Here is a 24,942-nt window from a genome sequence, read left to right as displayed (position 1 = left end):
CTCTGTCTGCATTTATGCAGGGGGTGGTGCTGGGGGGAAGACCCCGGTCCTTGTTCTGAAAGCCAGGGTTCCCAGGGCTCACACCATGTCCTTGCCCATTTTTCTTTTCTTCTTTTCTTTTCTTTTTTTTCTTTTCTTTTCTTTTCTTTCCTTTTCTTTTCTTTTCTTTCTTTTCTTTCTTTTTTCTTTTCTTTTCTTTCTTTTCTTTTTTCTTTTCTTTTCTTCTTTCCTTTCCTTTCCTTTCCTTTTCTTTTTTATCTTCTGTTCTCTTTTTTTTTTAAGATTTTATTCATTTACTTGAGAGAGAGTGAGAGAGCACAATCGGAAGGTCAGAGGGAGAGGGAGAAGTAGACTCCCAGCTGAGCAGGGAGCCCGCCACAGGACTCGATGACCTGAGCCAAAGGGAGACACTTCACAGACTAAGCCCCCCAGCGGCCCCTCATTGTCCTTTTTCTTTTCTTTTTTTTTTTTTTTTTTTTTTAAGATTTTATTTATTCATGAGGCAGGGGGGAGGCACAGAGACACAGGCAGAGGGAGAAGCAGGCTCCATGCAGGAAGCCCAACGTGGGACTTGATCCAGGGTCTCCAGGATCACGCCCTGGGCCGAAGGCAGATGCTAAAGTGCTGAGCCACCCAAGCATCCCCTCATTGTCCTTTTTCTAAACAGTTATTTATTAAAAGTGCACGTCCATTTTAATTAAAACAACATGGCAATTTTTCTCTTCTCCCAGGTTGAAAGTTGGTGGGGGTGCTGGAAACAAACAGGCCAAGATATGGCTGTCCTGGTCAGGCGATAGGAGTGGCCGAGTCTTCCCCATTGGTCCTGGTATATAAAAGATTGCAAATGTAAAAATCCTCAAGTTGTAAAAAGCCGCCACCACTGGAACAGGAGGGCGGGAGTGCAGAGCCCTGATCTCAGCCCAGCGAGCATGGGTCTGGCTGTACGGAGCTGACAGGTGGCACCAATGGTGTTGGAAGCCCCTTGTTGCTGGTTCAGGTAAAGGAGTCTCCTCTGGGCCCTGCAGCCCTCCAGCCCCCAGCACGCCCTGTCTGACCCTCTCTGGCCCCATCCTCTGTGACCAGCTGCTTGAGGACATGAGGTCTGGGGTGGCGAGCTCTTGGGGCAGCAGATCCGTCTCCAGGTGGTGAGTGAGTGACCTGGAGTGAGTGACCTCCTGGCTCCACGCTCAACTGGAGAAGGCCACGGGCTCTGTGCTGTCCCCAACCCGTCCACGCGGGGCCGGCCCTGCGGCCTCCCTAACCATGGTGACCGTGAAGTGGCACAGGGTGCTGCCCCGCTGGAGGCCCCTCCGCTCTGCCCACTGTGGTGGGTGCTGGGGGCTGGTCCACCTGGCAGCCGGCTCCCAGCTCTGCTCCCAGCCAGGCCCCTCACCTGTGCTCTAGCACCTGCCCAGCGAAAGCCCACTTGTTGCTCTTTTCTGTGTTCTGTTGGCTTGTCTTACTTCCTGTCTTTGCTGGCTAAACTTGGGAACCATTTTGCTGAGATCTTTAAGGAATCTTGTGAGTGTTGGTTTGGGATTTGGTTGCAGTCACAGGTATGCTGGAGGTCATACTTATTCTGCACTGTGTGTGCTGGTGGCTGCCCATGGATGATCCCGAGGTCCCTGCTGGCCCCGGACAAGGGCCACGTGCTTTCCCTGGAGGCCTGTTCCCAGACGTCAGTGATCTGGGTTCTCAGGTCCCTGCCAGGTCTGAGTTTCCATTTCATCATCACGTGTGTCCCGGTCCTCCTGCAGGCTCCACATCACGTGGCTGAGGCTGTGAGGTATCCCCTAACTGCAGAAGCCTCTAACCCTTTGGTGTGTGCTTGGTCACAGACGCACTGGCCTGTGGGGACGAGCATCACTCCCCAGCTCCACTGCCTTTTCTTGGCCACCAGTGTACTCTTTGGCTTCGATAGTGGGGTTTGTAAGTCTGGTGAACAATCCAGACATCTACCTGGCCGTTTTCAAAGGGTAATAGGGCAGAAGTTCCAGCTCCAGGGCCTTGCAGAGCAGAGTGCATGGAATTTCCTGGGGTATCTGAGCATTGGAGACCCAAGGCAGAGCATCTGCAGGTCTGGCTGTGGCGACCCTTTGGGGCCGGGGCTCCAGGGTGCCGTCCTGTGGTGGGCAGCACACGGGAGGAGAGAGGTGCGAGTGCCTCCTGTAGAACGGCTGGCTCAGGGATCCCTGGGTGGCGCAGTGGTTTGGCGCCTGCCTTTGGCTCAGGGCGTGATCCTGGAGACCCGGGATCGAATCCCACGTCGGGCTCCCGGTGCATGGAGCCTGCTTCTCCCTCTGCCTGTGTCTCTGCCTCTCTCTCTCTCTCTGTGTGACTATCATAAATTAAAAAAAAAGAAAAAAAAAAAAAAAAAGAACGGCTGGCTCAGAGGTTCCAGGCCTACAGAGATGAGTGCACTGACAAAAGCCATTGTGCAGGTGTAACCCCTGTGCATGGGCTGGCCCAGGGTAGGGTGCTGTAGTTTGGAAGGGAGCTGTGCCCTCTCTGGCTGCCATGTGGCAGCGGTCCACTCTGGACTGAGTGTGTGTCTGGAGCCGTGGTTAGAGAGTGCAGATGGGCATGGTCCACCTGCCATGGCTCTAGGTCAAGGCCACAACCCTGTTGGCATGGCAGAGGGAAAGGAGGTGTGCAGGCTGCTAAGAATGGCCGCAGGAGGCCCCACTTGCTGCTGCCTCCAGCCGTGAACACTGATCCCACAGTGTCCTCGCTCCAGAAACACCCCGTGCGGTAAAGGTCTGCAGGCACGGATCTTTCCTGCCAAGGTTTGACTAATCAGTCTGATACGTTTTTCTAGGTGCCGGCAAAACCCCAACCCTGGGCGGCGGCTTCCATGTGAACCTGGGAAAGGAGTCAAGAGCACAGACCCTGCAGAACGGTATTTCCCATGGTGGGGGCTCTGGATGAGGGTGGGTTTTGGGGTGGCATGGAGGTAGAGGATGAAGAGCAAGAGCGGGCAGCCTGCAGTAACCCCTGGCTAGCACTTTCTGCACCGTGTCGAACAGGAGGGTCTTATTCCTGAGTCCCGGGGAAAGCATCCGGTCTTACTCCATTACGGATGACGTCAGCTGTGGTTGCTCAGGCGGGGGCACGTCTGCCATCACCTCTCGGACACTCTCAGGAATGTTAGAGCATGTGGGGTGCCTCCCGCTGTGGTGCACCCCCTTGCTCTGCGGTGCTTACAGGTGTGCCTCGGACACACTGCAGGATAAGTGACTATCACAACAAGCGAGTTACGTGACCTTTTCCCTGGTGCATGTAAAAGTGTGTCTGTGTTACAGTGCAGTCTTTACGTGGGCCATAGCATTATGTCCAAAAAGTCAGTGTTCTTACCTTCATTTAAAAATACCCTCATTAAAAGAAAAAAAACAACAACAAACAAAAAAATACCCTCATTGCTAACAACATTCATCATCTGAGCTCTCAGCCAGTCATAATCTCTGCTGGGGGAGGGTGGGGTCCCCGCGGTGCTGGCTGCCCACTGGTCAGGGTGGTGGGTGCTGGAAGCTGGGGTGCTCGTGGCAATTTCTTAAAACAAGACAAGGAAGTTTGCCACATTGATGGGCTCTTCCTTTCATGGACAATTTCTCTACAGCAGGTGATGCTGCTCGATAGCATTTTTTACCCACAGGAGAACTTTCAAAATGAGGGTCAGTCCTCTCAAACCTGCTGCTGCTGCTTCATCAACTCAGTTCACATGACAGTGTAGGTCTTTTGTCATTTCAACAGTCTCCACGGCATCCCGACCAGTAGTAGTTTCCATCTCAAGAATGCATGTTCTTTGCTCTCCCCTAAGAAGCCACTCCTCATCCTTTTGAGTTTCATCGTGCGATTGTAGCAGTTCCGTCTTCGGGCCCCACTTCTGATTCTGGTTCTCTCGCCATTTCACATCTGCGGTCGTCACATCTGTGATGACTTCGCCCACTCAAGACTTGAACCCCTCAACGTCATCCACGAGGGCTGGAGTCATCTTCCTCCAAATCCCTGGGAATGTTTTGAGCTCTCCCTAGGAGAGCTCTCCCAGGCTGCTGGGCGCTGCCCTCTGGCTGCTGTCCACGTCATGGATGTGTCATGGATGTCTGAATGGCATCTAGGATGTGAATCCTTTTCGGGAGGTTTTCAATTGATAGTGCCCAGATCCGTCAGAGGGGTTACTACGTGATTCTATAAGGCGTCTATAACCTTGTGAAACGTATTTCTTAATAATAGGACTTGCAAGTCAAAATGGCTCGTTGATCCCCGGGCTGTAGGATGGATGTGGTGGTAGCACGTGTGAACACGGCATTAATCTCATCGTGCATCTCCGTCGGAGCTCTCGGCCCAGGTGCACTGCCGGTGAGCAGTGATGTTTTGGAAGGAAATCTTTTTTCTCTGAGCAGCAGGTCTCAACAGTGGGCTTCAAATATTCAGTAAACCACGTTGTGAACAGATGCGCCGCCACCAAAGCTGTGTTCCGTCTGCAGAGCACGGTCGGAGCAGGTGTGGGGTGAGTTTAAGGGCCCGGGGCCTCCGAGTAAATGAGCACTGGCGTCCGCAGGGAGGCACCAGCTGCGGGGCACCTGACAGGAGGTCGGCCTGTCCTTGGAAGCCTTGGGCAGAGGCCCCAGGCTCACCCCCGAGCTGTGGGTGCTAGGTGCTCCTTCTTTCCGGGAAAGGCTGTTTGGTCCCGTGGAGGCCCCGCGGCCTCTCCAGGACCCCGAGCTGGGCCTCTCCAGCGGCCCGGCTGCCTCCCCCCGCGCTCGCGTGTTACTGCCACGGCTCATTGCCTGCCCCCCCCCCCCCCCCCCCCCCGGGGCCGACCTCTGGCAGCGTCAGACTTTCCCTCTGCGGGGCCTTCGCCTTCACAGGATCGCAGAGCGGCCTTGCGGGCCGGGCTGCGCGGGGAGTGTGGCTGCGGCCGTTGATCTCCTCCCCGGAGGCTCCAGACAGCGCAGGCTGCTCTGCCTTCTCAGCAGTCGTGTGTTCACCAGGGTGGCGCTTTTAATTTCCCTCGAGAACCTTCCCTTTGCATCCACAGCTCGGCTCACGTCAGGTGCAGGAGGCTGTGCTTTCGGCCTCCGGGGCCTCGCCGCGCCTCCTGCCTCGGCTGACTCGCTCCCAGCGTCGCTTCAGAGTGAGGGCGGCTCTTCCTTTCACTCGAGCCCTCGGAGGCCATCGGAGGGCTGTTAGCTGGCCTCGTGCTGAGGTTGCGCGTCGGGGACCAGGGAGGCCCGAGGAGGGGCAGGCGGGAGGGGCTGGAGCGGGAGCAGCCCGGGCGCACACGGCCATGGGGGGCTCGCGGCTCAGAGCAAGACAACAGTAACGGCAGGATCGCTGGTCACAGGTCACCATAATGGGTAAAACAAAACATTTGAAATATTGGGAAAATTACCAGCGTGTCATGTAGAGATGAAGTGCGCCAGCGCAGTCGGAAAAACTGGTGCCCCCAGACGTGCTGGCGGCAGGGCTGCCGCAGACCTCGTGTGTGGAGAGCGAACGAGGCGCACCTGGGCCTGCCTGCTGGGCCGGCGCCGGCGAGTTGTCGCCCTCGGACCCCAGCACTGTCCCGTCCCTGGGCTGTGCTTAGCACATCCAGCTCTGTGTTTCCATCTCCCTTGTGCTTGTTCTTTGACCCCATGGCTTGTTCTTAGTGTAGTTCGTTCTTGTGAGAAAACCTGCCGTGTGTGGGACCTCCGCCCCCTCAAAGGCCCAGCCTTACGGTCCAGCACGTGGTCCCGCGTGGTCCACCCGCACTCGAAAGGAGTGTTTTTCTGCCCAAGTTCCGTACACGTCACTCAGGTCAGGTTTCCTCGTGATGCTCGCTGATTTGGGTTCTGCTTGTTGTGTCGCTGGGAGGGGTGTGCAAATCTCCCATCGTGACTGGAGTTGCCCTGTGCTCCCCGTGGCTTTGTCGGGTTTTTGTTTCACCAGTTTTCAGACCTTGTTCTCGGTGCATCCAAGTGTGGAATTACCCCTGGCTGGCAGCCCGACCCTCTGCTGCCGAGGAAGCGCTGTGCCTTGACCCCTGGCTGGGGGCCTGGCTGCGCTTGCCCCTTCTGATTGCTGCCGTCACAGAGCGAGTGGTCCCTGTGGCTGACTGTGAGGCCTCTGCCTCTCCATGACTCTTTCTCAGTGGACAATGTATCTGCTCCTCAGACCCGGCTCGGTGTTTCCTAGGGTAGCTTGTGCCTCAGCCCCACATGGTAAAGAGCAGCATTCGGGCAGACGCACGCACGGCGGTGAAACTGGAAACTAATCATAAAGACAGAAATAACCCGTGTTATGAAAAGTAGTTACCTCTCGGTTAAGAAAGTAAAACCGAACATGCAGAGTCCTCAGTGTGGGGTGTTGGCGGGGTCTGAGGCCGAGGTATTTGGGGAGCGCGAGGCGGCCCTGGGGGCCTGCACCCCAGAGAAGACCCGCGCGTGCTGTCTGCCGCACACCTTCCCACGGGGCTCCTGCCTGCGGACAGGGCCTCGGGCAGCTCCCAGCAGCCTGGTGCCCGCAGGAGGGCCTGGCTTCCCTTCCCCCCACCTGCCTGGGCAGGTGTCCCCCCCCTCCCGCCATCGTCCGCATCCAGTCTCAGCCTGGGGGGCTGCAGGGAGGCTAGCGAGTCCAGCCCCCGGTTCTGTTGCTTTTGAGCAGGGCTGTCCGCCTGGCACTTGGGGCCTAGCGCTGTCCTCGCCTGGCGGTGCGCCCATACTCTGTTGACCTCCTGTCCTTGGAGATCGTTCTTTTCTCTTTGCCCTGGTCAGTTTATGCCAATTTTATCTCCTTCCTGTCATTTTTCTGTAGCTCTTGGGGAGATGGAAAGGGCAGATCCCAGCAGGTTCTGCAGGCGTTGTCTAGGAGGTGTCATCGGTGCATCTCGGATGCGTGGGGCTCCCCCCGTCCCGGACCTCCGCGGGGCAGGTCCTGGCTGCCCCTCCGCCCGCGCAGCCCCCCCTGGGGGTTTGGGTGCAGCCTGTGAACGTAACTTCTGCTGTCGCGGTGTCAAGGGCTGCGCGCCTTTCTTAGGAGACGGGTAGGTTGGCAGGTGAGCAGCAAACTGACAGCCCCCATGGCCCCGGTCGAGGTTGACGTTCACGCGGGGGTTGCCATCTCCCGGCCTCCCTCCGTATGGCGCTGGTGCTCACGCCTTTCCTGGGCTCGTCTCTGGTTTTGTCGGGGACACACTCAGGTTGTGGTTAGCGAGCAGGTGGGCAGAAGAGAACATGGGCCCCTCGTCCTCGCTCCGGGGCGTGTGTGGAGGGGCCGAGAGGGTACCCCACAGGAAGCAGGAGCTGGCGATCCCGAGTTGTCAGCAGGGAAGGTCCTGCCAGGCTGCATCTTCCTAACCGGGCCCTGTGGGGGGTTCCCTCTGTCCCTGGAATTGTGATGCGCCACGTTGACTCTCTGAGCCCTTTCCTTTTACCGGGGAGACATTTCTATTCTTTCTGAGTGTCCGTTTTTCTTGGTGTGATGCACGTAAAGTGCATGAACTGCACTGACCCTCCGTGAGCTGCTTGATAAGCTTAGATGAGCTCGGTATGCCTCGCAGGCCGGGGCAGAGCGTGCTCTGGAGCCCCAGAAAGCTCCTTCCTTGTTCTGCTGCGGATGATCGGAATCACAGAGGGCGCCCTTTCTTGTGCGTGTCGCCCCTGGGCTCCGTGCGGTGTGGGGCCTTCCTCGTGTGGATACACCATGATTTGTTCACCCACTTCTCCCGTCGGGGGCGCTGGGTGCTGCCCTCTGGCTGCTGTCCACGTCCACGTCCACGTCTGCGCACGTCGTCCTTCGGTGGGTGCTGCTTGTGGGCAGGTGCGTGCCCGAGAGCGGGCTCTCTGGGGCGGCAGGTGAACAGACGGGCCGGGGGCTTCCCAGCTCGGCTGTGCCGTTCACCCTCCCACCAGCAACACCTGTGCGTGTGCAGGGGCCGAGGTCTGTCATCTCACGCCTGCGGCGGTGTCACCTGCTTTGCCTGGTGAGTGAGGACGGGCCTCCTGTGTGTGTTTGGCCATCGGAGACCCGTTCTTGTGTGAGGCACCTGCTGCGCCTTCTGCACAAGTGTTCTGAGAAGTTGAGCTGCCGCTTTCCTTCTGCTTCACTCATGTTTTCGTGCGTCCGGGGTGTGAGTCCTTGCTTGATTGCACACGCTGTGAATCCTTTGCCCACTCGATGGTTGACTTTTCACTTTCTTGTCTCTTGACGAATAGATGTGTCTTAATTTTAATGAAGTCCCCAATATGTTGTTGTTGTTGTTTTATGGCCAGGGGGTTTTGTGACTTAAATTCTTGTCTGTCCCAAGATCTGAAGACCCTTACCTGTGTTTTCACCTGGAAGCTCTGTTGTTTTATGTTTCGCCTTTAGGTCCGGGATCTCCCTCAGACCAACTTTGTGCAGGTGCTGTAGGTGGGGGTTGAGGTTGACATTTCTCAGTGTGGACATCGGGCGTCCCACTCATCTACGGCACCGTCCTTTCCACAGGACACTGAACTGGTGCATTTGTGACACGTCAAGTGACCGTATGTGGGCGAGTCAGCTGCAGATGCTGGGGTGACACCCAGGGTCCTTGGAGTGTCTGCAGCTGTGCCGGGTGGGTCTGCGTGTCCCGAGGCTGCTGCCGCACTGCCTGGCCTGCTGTGGCGTCCTCTAGTGATCCCGCGTGCACTCCAGCTCCTCAGCAGGGCCTCGGCGTCTGGCTCCCTTGTGTGGCAGAGTAAGCGTTGGGATCAGCCTGTTGGCTTGCCCGGATTCTGGTCGCTGTGTGGCTCCGTCAGTGCAGAATTGCTCCAATTACTTAGGAAACGTGGTCGCTTGTAGCTGCTGGTTAGCAGCCGTGTGACCGTGATGGCCCTGACCCCTCTCCTCCCCGTCTTTCTGCCCTCACTTATCTCCAGGGCTTCGTGGCTGTCGCTGCTGTGTGCTGCCCTCCCCAGGGCGAGGGGAGCAGAGTGCTGACCGTGCACCTTGTCCTCCAGCTCCTGACCTTCAAGTGACAGTGGCCACCAGCCTGTTGTCAGGAAGGATGATGTTGGCATTTTGTCACATGCTCCTTCCTGTCTCTTGGAATGATTACATGCATTCTATTATTTTGTTACTGGGCTGAATTACGCTGATTTTGTGAGTGTGCAGCTCCCCTCGCCCCTCTGGGAGAACCGTGCGGGGCCACGGCTCGTTATTGGTGTGCTGTCTGCGCGGGCCCGAGTGACCCGCCACTGTCCCCTCAGATGGAGGACGCAAAGCCGTCCGGGCCTCCAGTTGTCTTTGTGAGAAGACTTTAACGACACGTGAAGATTACAGCTGCAGCTTCTGCTGGGACTGTTTTTCGTAGGGTTTTGGTGGGACCGGTGAGATTTCTGTTCCTCCTTGTCAGTTGTGTCAGACATCCTCTTCGAATTGTCTGAGTAATTGGGACTCAGAGTGGGGTCGGACCGTGCTCCCGGGTCTCCGCGTCCCTGACCCGGGTACTCTGTGCTTTCAGCCCTTTTCCTGAGTTGGTCTTGCTGGGGATTTTTCGGTTTGGCCACCGTGTTCATCTTTCAGAGCGTCATTCGTGGGCCTCCTGCCTGAATGGGGTCTTCTCTCTGACTCCCCGCCGTGACGGCTTCAGCTCTGTGCGCTCTTTCAGCTTCTTCACTCAGAAGCTTTGGTCACTTTTTTAAGCCTCCTTTTTCTGATATTTGCAATTACAGCTATTTGTCACTGCTGGCTTTGCTCCAGCTGGAACCCACATGTTTAGAGATAGCTATTTTTCGTTTTCATTCTTTTTTTTTTTTTTAATATTTACTTATTCATGAGAGAGAGAGAGAGAGGCAGAGACACAGGCAGAGGGAGACGCAGGCTCCACGCAGAGAGACCGATGCAGGACTCTATCCTGGGTCCCCGGGGTCACGCCCTGGGCCAGAGGCAGATGCTCGACCACTGAGCCACCCAGGCATCCCATGTTCTGTGGGTTTTTTGAGGTTTTATTTTAAACCCCCTCTAGTCTCCTAGCATTGCTGCCCTGCAGCAGCTTCCCTGGTGCAGACATCTCCCGTGCCCTGGCCGCAGGGCTGCCGCTCGTCCCCGGGACTGCAAGCAGCCTCTCCATCCTTGACCTCATCCTGTCTGCGACTGTCTCCCCCAGTCTGGACACCTTTGAAGAGACCTGGCACTCTGGAGTTGGCCTCGGGCTCGGGGTGATCCCGCAGAGCTGGCACCCTTGTCTTGGCCCCATGTCGGGGTACTGGCCGCAGTGACCCGGGCCTGGAGTGCCCTTCCATGTCCCCCGCCCCCCCCCCCGCCCACTGTCTCCTGGGAGAGGCTGGGCCACGCTCGGACCGGAGGGGTGTTGCTGTGCCGCAGGGTAGGGCCCCTGCCACGACCCGCAAGACCACGGGGGACCGGCCGAGCTTCTCCTGCGAGGGTGGCGCTGGCCCCGCGCTGCCTGCCATCTGCCCTCCCTCTGCACCGCGGCGCTCACCACCGCATCCCGCACTCAGTTCCATGTGCGTGAAGCCCTGTCGGGTCCTCGCTCCGCGGGACTGTTGTTTCTCCCTGTGGCGTCCGCTGTCCTCATGCCGTGTCCTTGTTCTTTCTGATAACCCCTCCTGCAGGAGTCCGCGCCCCGCCTGGAGGGAGAGGCCTGTGGAGCCAGCTGCGAGCCTCCCCCGTGGACCCCGCCGGCAGCCGCTCCTCCTCCACCCCTGAGCCCACTGTCAAGGTCTTTATCTGTGTCTGCTCGGCCGTTCGGTTCATTTTGAGTTTTGTTTTGTTTCGTTTTGTTTTTAAGCAGACTCCATGCCCAGCGTGGAGTGCATCGTGGGGCTTGAACTCACAACCCTGAGATCGAGACCTGATCGAGATCAAGAGTCGGACACACTCAACTGACTTGGGCCACCCAGGTGCCCCTAATTTTGAGTTTTAAAAGATGTTCAGTAATCATGTTTTTAGTTGTCAAAGGCTGTGACTTTTTTTTTTTTTTTTTTTTAAGATTTTATTTGTTTATTCATGAGAGACACAGAGAGAGGCAGAGACGCAGGCAGAGGGAGAAGCAGGTTCCATGCAGGAAGCCCGATACAGGACTCGATCCCGGGACTCTGGGATCACGCCCTGAGCCGAAGGCAGACGCTAAACCGCTGAGCCACCCAGGTGCCCCAATGGCTGTGTCTTTTTAATTATAGGGTCTTGATATGTTTCTTTTTTTTTTTTTAAGATTATATTTATTTATATGACAGAGCGAGAACACGCACAGGCAGTGGGAGCAGCAGACTCCCCGCTAAGCAGGGAACCGACGCAGGACTCGATCCCAGGACCCTGAGATCATGACCTGAGCCGAAGGCAGATGCTTCACCAACTGAGCCACCCAGGCACCCCTCTCTTGATACATTTCTGTGGATTGATAGCTTTTTGGAGGATGTCATGGGCTTTGAAAGCTTTTTTTCCGTTACCAGTCTGCTTGTGGAGCCTGGTGCTTCTCTTCCCTCTCGTTGCCCTTTCCCACGGAGGTTGCTGGCTCTCTGTGCCGGTTCTCACTTCTGCACGGGTGCCCTTCTGTAGCCAAGCAGGCTTCTGTTGGCCACTGAGTGCCTCTGGGTGTCCCCAGAGCTGGCCACAGGAGTCGCTGTGCTGCGTGGCCCTGCTGGAGCACCCCAGTGTCTGCTGTACTGGCCTTGGGGCCCGGCTAGCATCGTGAAGGTCGTCCTGGCCTGGGGTGGGGGTGGGGGTGTCCTGTGGATGGAGGACCTGCAGACTCGAGCAGTTATGACTTAGGCCCTTCCTTCTGCATGTTCCTGGGGGCGCTTGCCCTGCCCCCATCCTGCTCTGGGTTCCTTCTGCTCTCCTGTCCGGGCCGGGCCGTAGCCGTGGGCCTGCCAAGATGCTGTTCAGCCACTGGCTGGAAAGGAAAGGCGGGCCTTATTTTCATAAAACGCCAACATCTTGAAGGCAACTATGTACTAGCATGTTTACGTTCAGCATTTGTTTTTTTGGGAGGAAACCTAAGGAGAATAAGCTACAGTTAGTTACTTAGGAATCGGATCCAAGAAATTTATTTATTAATGTCTTTGCACAATTGTCTGCACGTGCTTGCTGACCTCACATGGATTACAAATTCATTTGGGGAGTGACTGCTAATGGGTACAGGGTTTCTTTTGGGGGGAAGAAATGTTCTGAATTGTGCTAAATATGCTAAAACCATTTTTAAAATTATTTTTATTTATTTTTATTTTTTTTTAAAGATCTCATTTACTTATTCATGAGAGACACAGAGAGAGGCAGCGACACAGGCAGAGGGAGAAGCAGGCTCCATGCAGGGAGCCCGACGTAGGACTTGATCCCGGGACCCCAGGGTCACATCCTGGACTGAAGGCAGATGCTCAACCACTGAGCCATCCAGGTGTCCCAAAACCATTTTTTAAAAGTTTTTTTTAATTGAGAGACAGAGGACACGAGCAGTATAGGCAGAGGGAGAAACAGACTCCCCACTGAGCAGCGAGCCTGATGTGGGGCTCCACCCAGGACCTTGGGATCCCGACATGAGCCCAAGGCAGACAACCAACCACTGAGCCACTCAGACGCCCCCAAAACCATTGAATTGTATACCTTAAGTGGGTAGATTGTATGGTATGTGAGTTTTATACAATAAAGATATTATGAGATAACTTCCTGCAATAATTCTGAGCCCCCAGGCTACCAGAGAGTCAGCAGATGGGGACCCGGTGTTCACAGGTCCATCAGCTGCTCTCCGTACCTGCCAGGTGTGCTGGGATGAGTGTGTGCGTGCCGATGGGGAGCCAGGGATAGACCCTGCGGCCTTTCTGTCCAGTCAGGGCCGTGGGCCTCCGGACAATGACCCCGACCCTATGTCAGTTCAGTGTAACTGGAGGGCTGCAGGCAGGGCAGGGGTGCTCTGTTGGGAGGCTGTGTTGACTGTCAGGTCCCCCAGTTGCCGGACCACATGCCAGACCACGCACCAGGTCCCCAGGTGCCCACCCTTGGCTGGCAGTCATTGTCAGGAGCATGTGTGGGGCGGTCGGGAGCCACACAGGCCTTGCCTTCCCCCGCCTGCTGCCCCTGTCGGAGAGCAAGGGATCTGCACTGAGCCTTTGTGGGCAGCACACGAGTCCCCCGCTTCTTTCCCCGGTGCAGCTGAAGGTGGCCTTTGCCAGAAGAGGGCGGGTCTGGGGGCCAGAGGGTGCTGGATGGAGTGAAGTCCGTGTGGGGAGGTCCAGCGTGGCAGCTGGGGGTGCGGTATGGACAGGGCTTCCAGTCCAGCTCGTGCTGTGTCCCTGACCTGAGCTTTGGACGTGTCTGCTCTGTAGTGTGTGCCATGTGGCCCACAGTGACCGCCGCCGTGTGGGCACAGCACGGCTGCACCCTCTGCTGCTGCTGCCTGTAGCTGACGGGAGGGGCTCAGCCAGGACGAGGAGTGTGTGCGGGCTGTGTCCTGGCCGTCCCCTCACCCGGCGGCCCCCGCCCTCCCGGAATCTGCCTGCTGGTGCCCCTTGCCCAGACGGCGCGCGGCAGGCCAGAGCAGCGGTCTCGGTGGGGAGGCTGGGGTGGGGGCCGGCCGCGGGCACACACTCGCGGCCCCGCTGGCAAGGCGGGTGGGCACGACCCAGCCTCCCGGCTGCCGGACAGGAGGCCACCTGGGGCCCTCGGCCGTGAGGGGGGCCGTTTCCACGGGGCCCCTGGCCGTCAGGCAGTGTCGTCTGTCCCTGCCAGGAGGTCGTGCTGTGTGGAGCCCGCGGCACGCGCAGTGGTGAGGAGGGGCGCCGGGCGGGCAGGCACCCCGAGCTCAGAGGCCCACGAACCAGGGCCGCTCAGGCGTGGAGAGGAGTGGGACCCAGCACCGTGGGGCTTCGCCCCAGTGGCCACGCATAAGGCTCGGGACGCTCGGAGAGCGGCCCTGAGCACGGACGGGAGAGGGCAGGTCGCGTGGCTCTCGCTGGGAACCAGTGGTAACGTGTCGTGTTGTGTCCTAGGGAGGCGCCAGATCCACCACCTGGGGAACCAGCTGCAGCTCAACCAGCACTGCCTGGACACAGCCTTCAACTTCTTCAAGATGGCCGTGAGCAAGCACCTGACGCGCGGCCGCAAGATGGCCCACGTGATCGCGGCCTGCCTCTACCTGGTGTGCCGCACGGAGGGCACGCCGCGTATCCTTTGCTGCGCCTCGGCTCCGGCTGGGCTCGCTCTCACGGCCGCCGGGTTTGTATGTCACTGAAGGCCCCGGACGCCACCCTCTGCGCCGCTCGTTCCTTCCCGCCGTCACCCTGGGCTCCCCACCGCCTGCTCGGGCCCCCCCCGTCCCGTGTCGTCCGCGTCTCGTGACGGCGCGTCCTCCTGGTGCTTTCCTGTCGGCGGCGTCCCTTCCTGCGCCCCGGGGGCTCTGGTGGACTCGGGCGCCCATCGCTCTCCAGCATTTGGACGGCGGTGCCCGCGGTCTCGTGCTCCCGGGCGCCCGGACCCTCGGCCCTGTGCCTGGGTGGCTGCGCTGTTCCCGGAGCCCTTAGCGCCGCCTCGTCCTGCGCTCTGAGCTGTGGGCCCAGAGTCCCCGCCACCGCCTCTTGAGCGACTCGCGGTTCCCGCCTTGGCATCACTCGGTCGCGGCACGGCCCGCCAGCTGCCTTCTCGCGTGCCCTCTCCTTGTCCCCGCTTATCTTTCACTTTGGGGCCTCTGTGTGCCCCCACATCCTCGTTCCTGCTCCTGCGCTTCCAACCGAAGGCTCTTCCTGTCCTCCGAACGCTTCCTGCTCACGTCCCCTTCCGGGGGGAACGGTGCCTCCTCCTCTCCTGGGGCAGCAGCCACCCTCGGGCTCCTCTCGTGCCCTCTGCGTCCCCGGTGGCTGTGTCTGCCTGGCAGACGGTGCCGGCCGTGGCTCCTGGTTAGGCAGGCGTGGGCTGCTGGGAGGCTCCCGGCGGGCCCGTGTGTGTCTGGGCGTGTTGGGGCCCTTCTGCTTGGGCAGCCCTCAGTATCGGAATCTCTCATTACACTGTCATAAGATCTTGGAAACTGCCGATTCCAGCCTGCAGCGCCCGAAGCACACGTATGTTCTACGCGGGGCAGGGCCTCGGGCTCTCGGGCTCCCGCCACAGCGCCCCGCCAGAAGGCACCGCCGCCCCGATCGTGCGAGTGCCAGCCTAGTCTTTGTTCTGCCCTCATGGTGTCGTGTCGCTCATGTCACTGAGCAGCGAGAGGCCTGCCAGGGGTCGGGCCGGCTCAGGACGCAGGTGTGCAGGCCAGGCTCTGGAATCCGGCCAGAGCGTGGAGCGTCAGAGCTGATGCTCCCGTAGGGAGAAGATGGGTGTAGACAAGCTGCGAGAAGAGCCGTGCTGTGCTCTGTGCACCACGGCAGGGGGAGGGGACATGGCCTTTCTTCCTACATCAGAGTTCCCCCCCCCCCCCGGCCCCCAGCCGCACCCCTGTCCACCAGAGAAGGTTGTCCTTGGGGACCTGGCCCGTAGTGCCCACAGCGGCACTATCACTGTCGCCCAGAGGGAGTGGCCGGCCCGGGGCCAGGGAACCGGGATGTGGGGGCAGAAGCATCAGGGTTGTAACCAGACACCCCTGTCGTGCTGCCAGCAGGCTGGGTCTGAGCCCGGGAGCTGTGTGTGCATGGAGGCCTCTGTCACTTGGGACTTGTCGCCATGTTGCCGCCAGCAGGGGCCCTGAGTGGGAGGGACAGACACACACTCCGCAGTCCCAGGGCCCCTGGCTGCGCCCTGCACATCCTTCTCCAGGCATCGGACTCCGGGGCTTGGTCAGTAGTGGGTGTGGTTTGCAGGCCTGGGCTCGGCTTCCAGGGTCTGATTCTGTGACTCTGGCCACTGCGTGTCACCCCCTCACACTCACTGAGGACCTTGTTCGTTTCTTATTCAGAGGGTGAGATGGTTGAGGACTGACCGTCCTGCCACCAGGCTCCCCAGCCCACCTTTACCTGCTACCTCATGTGTCCCCAGGGACAACCAAAGCGTTTCAGAAAGATGTTTTTACTTTTTAAAAAACATTTTTTAGTTTTTTTTTTTAAGATTTTATTTATTTTTTCCTGAAATAAAACCTGGGGAACCAGCTGCAGCTCAACCAGCACTGCCTGGACATAGCCTTCAACTTCTTCAAGCCTTCTCTCTCTTCAGCAGAGAGAGGCAGAGACACAGGCAGAGGGAGAAGCAGGCTCCCTGCGGGGGCCCCCGCCGTGGGACTCGATCCCGGGACCCCAGGATCATACCCTGAGCTGAAGGCAGATGCTCAACCACTGAGCCACCCAGATGGCCCTAAACAATGTTTTTAATGAACTATTTTCTTGATGAGTTTTAGATGCACACTGAAACTGAGGGGAGGTACAGAGATTTCCATGTGCCCACCTGCACGCAGCCATCCTCCCCTCGTGCAGACACCCCCGCCACATGGTGTGTCAGTTGTGCTGACGAACCTGTGTGACGCATCAGCACCCGAGTCTGAGGCTCACCAGGGCTCACTCTTGATGAGGTGCCTTCTGTGAGTTTGGGCAAACGTGCAATGACATGTGTCATCACTGTAGCCGACGGGGAGCCCGTGGTCAAAAGAAGGCCGTGGGACGGCTGGTTGGCACATGTCGGAAGGTGGCCAGTGTCTCCGGGCACCAGGGAGTTGCAGATTGAAAGCCACGATAGGCTGCCGTGGAGCGGGCTGCCTGCGCCCGGTGTCGGGCAGCCGGGGGCTTCCAGGACCTGGGGCACTGCTGGCCAGCCTGTCGGTCCGGCCCTGAGCTGTGTGCACAGGGGCCTCCCCGCTGCGCCGTGTCCGTAGTGGTGGGACCTTCCTGCCGCCGGAGCTCTGACGGAGGGCTACCTTCGCAGCTTGCCCCCTCGGCTGATGGAAGTCATGGAAATCGGGGAGAGGCTCTCATGGTGTCCCTTCCAGAAGCTTCTGGTTTTACAGGGCCCCTTGGAGTTTGGGATTTCTGAGGGGTCACCTTGCACTGTGTTGTCCACTGTGAGGAAAGGGCCGGGTTTGCTTCTGTCCAGGGGCGTCCGGCACGTGGTGCCCGCAGGAGCCCTCCTCTGCTTCGCTCGCCTGCCCGTGGCCCAGGCCCGCGTCTGAGGACCTGTAGCAGCCCCCGCGGCTGTCCTTGGGCCTCTGGCCTTCTGTGTGACAATCACATTGTCTGTTCCTATGAGAAAGCTTCTGGGATTTTTTCATTGGGGTTCATGGATCCATATGTGGGGAGATTGACATTGATGCTCATTTTAACAATAGTGAACCTTCCAGTCGAGGACTATCCTTTGCTTCTTTGGGTGCCCCCCACAGCCTGCGACGTGTTATTTGTGGCGAGGGGGTCTTTCCCGTGCTGTGTCAGGCTGTTCCAGAGCGCGTGCCCTGCACTAGCGTGGACGGCCTCTCTCTGGGTGGTGACACACGTCGACGTGACGGCCCATACTACAGAAGTCAGTTACCAACCTTAGTGTTGGAACGCTGGGATCGCCTGTGTGTGGCCACTGTGGCTCATCCCTTCCGATCTGTGTACCTGCCACCCGTTCTTGCCCGTCTGTGCACCTGCAGCGCCGCACGTGCTGTGCGCACCGGTGGGCGAGGCGCCCTTGGCTGTGTCTGGACCGTGGGCAGTGCCGTCCACACTCGCTGTGGGGGTCTGCAGGCGCCCTCCTGCTGAGAGCACTTGTCAGGAAGGGTGCGCATCTCCCACGTATTTATCAGAGTGATAAATACTGGGATGTGTCCCTTAATCGATGAATTACATCAACTAGTTTTTTTTTACTTTAAATTTTTTTTTTTAATTTTTATTTATTTATGATAGTCACAGAGAGAGAAATAGAGAGAGGCAGAGACACAGGCAGAGGGAGAAGCAGGCTCCATGCACTGGGAGCCCGATGTGGGATTCGATCCCGGGTCTCCAGGATCACGCCCTGGGCCAAAGGCAGGCGCCAAACCGCTGCGCCACCCAGGGATCCCCGAGTTTTTTTTTTACTTTAAAAAAAATTTTTAAAGATTTTATTTATTTATTCGTGAGAGACACAGAGAGAGATAGAGAGAGAGGGAGAGACACAGGTGGAGGGAGAAGCAGGCTCCATGCAGGGATCCTGATGTGAGACTCGATCCCGGGACCCCAGGGTCATGAGCTGGGCCCAAGGCAGGTGCTCAGCCCCTGAGCCACCGAGGCGTCCCTTTTAATCCAGTCTTAGAATATTTCTGTTGGAGAATTTCACCTGTTTGAATTAAATGTCTTGTTGGTATATTTGCGTCTAATTCCACCGCTGTTTTGCTGTCCGTTCGTTTGTCCTTTGCTCTCTTTCTCACCAGCTCTCAGAGAACTCAAGTGTTTTATTCTGTTTCCTTGAAGTCACTGGTGTCTCACATGCTTACGTGTCACTGTGTTGCCCCCTGCTCTCCGTCACACCCTGTGCCCCCAATGGCAGCCCCGGGCGGCTTGGACCACGCAGTGTGTCACTGTGGCCGCCGCCGCTTGCCCTCTCAACGCCCGTTCACATTTCCCCGTTGTGACCCTTTCCGTCCTGCATTTTTGTGCGTGCATCTGGGCCGTTTTCTTCTGTGTCTGTGGTCGGCCTCCTGGAAGACGCTTCTCTCCGCTTTTGTCTCTATGAAACATGTTTACTTTGAAGGATGTCCCTGTGGCTGGCGGTGCTTCTCGTGGCGCTCACTGGTCTCCGTGCCTCTCCCTGTCCTGTCCAGGGGACTCTGCATCTTCCCATCACTGTTTTCAAGGCGCTGACCTCCCCACTCCCTGCTGGCAAGGAGTGTGTTTGTCCTGCTTGTTATTGTCGCTCTGTGTCTTTTGTCTGTCCTGGGGCAGTCTGGGGCACAGTCACGTCTGGTCTGGGGACTCCCCATCCTCTCTGTTCCCTCTGGGCTCCAGTGCCGTCACAGCGTCACGTCCCACCCTGGGTTTGGCAGTTTCTGTTCTCTGTTTGCTTTTCTTCTCCTCTCTCTATTTCAGTCTGTTTTCCCAGAACCTGTATCTGTGAGTTCCCTTGAGCTTGCCTCTGTGTGTGTGTGTTTTTTTTAAGATTTTATTTATTTGTTTGAGATAGAAAGAAAAAGAGAGAGCATGAGCAGGGGGAGGGCAGGGGCAGAGGGAGAAGCAGGCGCCCCGCTGAGCAGGGAGCGCGAGGCGGGACTCGATCCCAGGACCCCGGGATCACGAGCTGAGCCCAAGGCAGACGCTTCCCTGCCTGAGCCACCCAGGCGCCCCTCAGTAGATTCTTTCTACTAGAGTCTGTGTCTTCGGTAAAATTCTCCTTCCGTGAAAGTCTTTAATAACTCCCGACAGGAGGATCGCTGGTAGTTCTTACTGGTTTGAGAATATTTACTTGGTCTTGCCTGCTCCCATGCTAGGTAAGTCTTATTGAATTGATGGGTGTTATGTTTGAAGGACTGTGGGGACTGTGGATAATTTTCCCCCCGAGGAGGGTCCTGTCCTCTGGCAGGCGGGTGGGCCTCGGGGAGCTGGCCGTGTCCGGTGCAGGCTGGCCCCGCCCGGGACCTAACCAGGAGCCTCGGTGTGTGCTCGCCTTGGGGCCAGGGGCGGGAGCCCGGGATCTCTTTCCCGCCGGCTCCCACCCTCCGCGTGGACTGCTGCTGCCAGGTCTGGGGGAGCCCGTGACATGACATTCGACCACTTCTCTTTTGCCGCTTCTTGCAGGGGCTGCGTGCTCTTGACAGTCTGGTGCCTGAGTGTGGCCGTCTTGGAAACGCCCGGACCCTAAGCTTCACCTTCCTGCAGGCGGGACTGCGCGAGCCCCAGGCCTGTGCGCCTGGCCCCAGGGCAGCTGGTGCCCTAAGCGGGAGCTCAAGCAACGGGCATGGCCCTCCTTCTCTTGAGGGTCTGCCCCACAAGGGTGGCTCCCAGTCGCTCTCCTGCATTTTATCTGGTTTTTTGGCTGGAGGGTCGCTCTCCTGTGCATCATGCGGGAGAGGGATCTCCTGATGGGGAGCAGCAGCCCCTCCTTGCCTGGCATTCACCCCCAACTGCTCTGCCTGCCTCTGCGGTGGGGCCCTGGGTGGGTTTGCCTCCAGCCACGGGTGAGCCTTTCAAGACTGAGGTCTGGACTGTCTCCTTCCTTGTGTGGACCGTCCGTGGCTTTCCCCATGGCCAATGGCTGTAGCTTCCAGCTCCCGTGTCCCTTTCCCTCCCTCCCTGCTTTCCCCTCTCTGGCTGCTACTCCCTGGCATCAGGGATGCTGGCCTTCCCAGAGCTCTCCAGTCAGAGATGCTGGCCTGTTGCCAGCCCGTGCAGAGCAGAGCACGGAGGTCAGCGTGATGCCCGAGTGAGGACTGTACCAGGCTGGGCCTGAGCCGGGTGCACAGGGCCCTCATGGGTGTGGGGAGCACAGGTGTGCTGGAACCAGGTGCCGCCAGCACAGGATGGACTGTACTGGTGTCGGGGGGCTGGGGCTGGCGCTGGGGCCGGGGCAGGTCCTCCCCCAGCAGTCAGGGCAGCAGGGACACTGGTGTGCCAGCGCATGCGGCTGACCTGGGATCTGGCCCTCGGCCTTTCCCATACCTCTTCCTGGCACAGGTCCTGGTGTGGAGCCCCGAGGGCAGGGTGCAGGCACCTCCACACTGTGGGAGTGTCGTGCAGAGTGGTGACGGAGACCTGTGTCGATCATTCGAGGACTGGTGTACACAGAGGAAACCCCAGCACAGGATGCTGCAGCCTGGCCCTGTCTCTGGGGTCAGGTGCATTGTGCTGGGGATGTGGAGGGTGCAGGGAGCAGGGTCAGTGTAGCAGGCAGTGCGTGCTCGGCATGTGCGTGGGGGCAGGCTCGGAGCCCTGCAGGCTACCACTCCTTTGCCAGGCGAAACAGTGCAGGGGGCGCGGCTGCGAGCTCCTCTGTAAACAGAGGTGTGTGTTGGGCCCATAAATAAGTGCCTCCCTGCCCAGGTTTGCATCTGGGCCTGGGAATGGTGGTGCCAGCTCGTAGCGTGGCCACCCCGCCATTCCCACCGTCGTCTGCTGGACGCACGTGCAGGACCTTCCAGACCTTCTGGTGGACTGGACGCCAAGAGCAGTCTCCCTTGTCCTGTCTTTGGGCGTCCTGAGGGAGCACTTGGGTGTGAGGCCGTGTAGAGAAATCTCGCGTTGAACGTGGGTCTGAGTTTAAATCAAGCCTCGTCTGATCGTTCTTCCAAAAGCAGGATGCAGGCCAGCCACATGGTGTCCCCGTCCTTGTCGTGGTGGACCCGGCCCTGGACGTCAGGGCAGCGGAGGCTCTGTGTGCACTTCTCACAACCTGCTGGAAGTCGGTGCGAGGCCCCTGCGTTTTGGTCTGTTGACCCTCAGGAGTGTCTAGAATCTTCTGGTGGTGGTTTATCTGCTGCCGTTCTCTTCTGCGACCGGCACTCAAAGCTGCTATTGGCTGAGCAGATGTCCCACCTAGTAGGGCATGTCTGGGAGGAACATGCCATGGGAGCAGGACGAGGGACCAGGAGGAGGGGCCGGCCCAGGGGAACAGATGTGGTCGCGCTGGGGCGCTTTGCTCAGCGCCACCGGGGCTTTAGACAGGCCTCGTCCACGCCGACTTTACGATTCCAGCAAATTTGGAGGACTGGTTGATGTCCCTGTGCCGGGAGGTTGGGAGCAGCTGCTCAGCAATAGGTGGAGACCCAGGCCCCTGGGCAGGCCGGACAGAAGACCTTGCACGGCCACCACAACATCCCTAAATGCCCATCACTGGGGACCTGTCGTGAGCCCGGCCCTGCGGGCGTGAGCAGGCGGGAAGCACGGTATTCAGCCTGCCGGTGCGGCCAGCAGCCAGTGAGCCCTGGCCGCGTGCCCCACTGCCTCTGCGTCTCAAGGAGACCAGTCGTATCAGCTTGCTTAATTTGAAGTCCAGTCTCCTTTTTAAAATGCACACGCTCTCCCCCATCACTGTGCCCTGGGGACTCTCCGACACCTGGCAAGGCTGAAGGAATCAGACGGTGGACACCCCTAGCCGTGTCCATCCCGGCCCTCACCCGCTCCCCTGCCCCCGCAGCCTCCCACCGTCCGGCACATTTCAGAGTAAGGCACCGGCCTCTGCTGCTCCCTGTAAGCCCTTCAGCTGCCCAGTCGTTAACTGACCAGATTGCAGTATTTGTCTATATTTTTCTTTTCCCTTTTGGGGTCAAATTGGCGTAAAACAAATACATGAGTGTTTGTGGTACTGCTTGAGTTTTGCCAATTGTATGCATCTTTGCAACCAGGCCCCCCATCGGGACTAGGGGCGACACCACCACGTGGCCACCCTGCCCCCGAGGCACCCACTGTTCCGGGGACCCCCACCCATTCGTTTTGCTCATTCCAGACGCCCAGGGGAGCCCTGTTCATAAGGTTTCTGTCACTAGGCGAGCTTCGGGCCCATCCGTGTGGGGTGTGCCAAGAAGCGCCCCCTCCGTTGTGGGAACGTGTGACAGGCCACGGGTTCTTCTGTGGGTGGACGTCTGGGCTCTTCTTGGCTTTCAGCTGCTGGTTCAAGGCTCGCGGGTGGACGTGGGGCGGTCCGGTCGAGGCAGGCGTGGTCCATGCCACGAGAAACGTGCCCGCCTTGTGCCAGCGTGGCCGTTCGGCGGCAGCGCAGCCGGCGGACCGCGGGAGCGGGGAGGCCCACGTCCCTGCCAGCATTCGGTGCCGCTGGGGGCCCTTCGTCTGCAGGTCTCCGGCAACCGAGGGCGACCCCTTCGCGCGTGCTTACCGGCTCTTTGCTTCCTTGAAATGTCTGCTCCGAACTTACCGATGACTTGGCTTTTATTTTATTTTATTCTCTTTTGAAGACTTCAATTTTTAGAGCAGTTGTAGGTTAAAAGAAAAGCGGTGCAGACCCGCCACCTCCCCCGACCCCCTGCCCACGCCGCAGCGGCGTCCTGGACGGCCCAGCGGGGCTGATGAGGGCTCGCCTGGCCTGCCCCTGTGGTGTCCCTTATGGGTTTGACGTGAGCGGTGGGCGCCCGTGCCCGTGGCATCACGTGGAGTGGCCTCAGTGCCCGGAAGTCCCCTCCCGCCCGCCGGCAGCCCCTGACCTGCGCGCTGTACCCCGAGTGTTTCTCGAGCCTTCTGGCGCCTCTCGGTTTGGCGCGTCTCCCGTGTTGCCTGTGTCGACGCGGGTCTTGCCCCCTCGCGTAGGACCGCTGCCCCCCGCTCCCGTGGACTGCTTTCCACACTTCGGGCTCGCTGCTTGTCCTGTGGCGACGCTCCCGCCGAAGCGCGTGCCTCCAGAGACCGGGACATAGGGTGCCCTTTATTCAAGGACCTCAGAGGCCGTGGCAGGGTGTCTGGGGCCTGGTGGGACGCTGTGGCATCGGGGGCCTCTTTCTCCTGTGTTTGGGCCCAGGGGTCCTCCCCGACCCTGGCCTGGCTCTGATGCGGCGCGTCGGACTCCTCTCGGTTACCTTCTCAAGGCCACAGCGCGCCGGGGAGCGACAGGACATTTGACCTCGCTTGACCAGTTGCCTTACACAGGGGTGCGTGTCTTGTCGCGTGTCTGTGTGTGCGCGTGGGTCCACCTGGGTTTCGAATCACTGAGGACATGATGTGGTTACTCTTTAATCACCTGCTGAGAGTGAGGACAGGTTCCATGCCAGAGGCCCCACAGCTGTCCCTCGAGCACCGGCACCACGGAGGTGCCCGCCCGCCACCAGGGCCCTCTGTGCCTGTGTCTGCCCCCCAGGAGCCATGAGTCATGGGCCAGAGGCCCACGCAGCACCCAGCGGGCGCTCACTAGATGCTCCAGGGAGCAGTGAGTGTTGTCACGTGCTTCTGGGCTGTGCCACTCGGGGTGTGGGGGGTGCTCTGTGAAGCAGCAAGTACTCCAGGGACGACGTGATGGGCTCTGCTGCCCCTCCCCTCCCGGGAGTGCTTGTCAGGGGTCTCTGGCAGGTTCTGCGCAGCCCTGCTGCAGACACCTCCCTCCCTCCCCTGAGATCCAGGGCCGAGCCCAGGTTGGGGGGCTGGGTCTGTGCCTGGGAAGGTGGTCGGGTAACTGGAGCCCGTGGGCTTGGGCGCAGATGATCCTTGACTCCTGCTGCAGACATGCTCCTCGACCTCAGTGACCTGCTCCAGGTACATTGGCTTCCTTTCTGAGCCCCCTTCCCAAGGGAGGCTGTGACTGGGGCGTGCACCACACACCCTGGAGGCTGGTCCCCAGGCAGAGGACACGCCGGGCTGGGGTCTGATGCAAAACTAGTGCGGGGGTGGGGGGCAGTAAACATGGGGTCACTGGCCTGGGAGCCGGGCAGCCTCGGCCTCAGAACCAGTGGAAAGACCCAGGTGGACTTGGTCTGAGGGAAGGGAGGTTCTTTAGAATAAAAAGAACTCTATCTTCAACAGTATAAGAATCCACATTATAGCGTATTTAGGAACTCTGAGTACCAGGAAAGCATTTTCTGTTCCATCTCTTGTTTCCAAGGTACTGAATAAAATCGAAGGGTCCAGCAAGAGGGACACCTGTATGGATGGGACATTCACCAGGGTGGAGCCATCGAGGCTCTGCGCATGTCCCGTCCCTGCTGACAGCGCTGAGGCAGGCACAGTGATCACTGCTGAGGACTCGGACAGGGCAGGGGTGTCCAGGAAAACAGACATGACCACAGTGTGAGGGTGCGTGCGGGACTCACAGAGCTCCCGCCCCTCTGAGGAAGGCTTGTCAGGTGCACGTGTGCACATGGGGCCTGTGTGCTGGTGGCCGCAGGCCCCCTGCAGACAGAGCTAGACTAACAGGTAAAGCAGATGCTGCCTGCGTGCGTGGCATGTCAGGAGTCCCGCTCAAGTACTCTGTGGCCGGGCTCACAGTAATGTGCTGGGATTGTGGAAACCCAGCGCTCCACGTGTGGCGGCGTGTTGCCACCCTAGGACTTCCCAGGGAGCACGGAGCGAGGCTGGTGCGGGACCACCCACGGCTGACCCATGTTCACGATTCTGTTGTTGGTGTTCCTGCCGGGGTTTGGATCCGGGTGAGCTCTCCCGGGCAGGACGGGGTGGGGGGTCCCGT

The 24,942-nt window shown here is 58.9% G+C and overlaps 1 protein-coding gene across 3 annotated transcripts in view; it reads left to right on the top strand.

Moving 5' to 3' along the window:
• BRF1 (BRF1 RNA polymerase III transcription initiation factor subunit) overlaps positions 1-24,942 on the top strand; it is a 54,892-nt gene that overhangs the window by 5,461 nt on the left and 24,489 nt on the right. Inside the window, exons 2-4 of one of the 3 annotated variants that reach the window (XM_025443957.3) lie at positions 2,819-2,899; positions 13,947-14,120; positions 23,983-24,014. In XM_025443957.3, the coding sequence (XP_025299742.1) occupies positions 2,819-2,899; positions 13,947-14,120; positions 23,983-24,014 (287 nt within the window). Of the gene's footprint in view, positions 1-2,818; positions 2,900-10,577; positions 10,685-13,946; positions 14,177-23,982; positions 24,015-24,942 lie in introns of those variants that run through there. The other 2 variants (XM_049113560.1, XM_049113561.1) reach the window with 2 other exon arrangements.

Source organism: Canis lupus, chromosome 8, assembly GCF_003254725.2.
Source record: "Canis lupus dingo isolate Sandy chromosome 8, ASM325472v2, whole genome shotgun sequence".
NCBI classification, from domain to species: Eukaryota; Metazoa; Chordata; class Mammalia; order Carnivora; family Canidae; genus Canis; species Canis lupus.
This window is presented reverse-complemented; position numbering and strand designations above follow the sequence as displayed.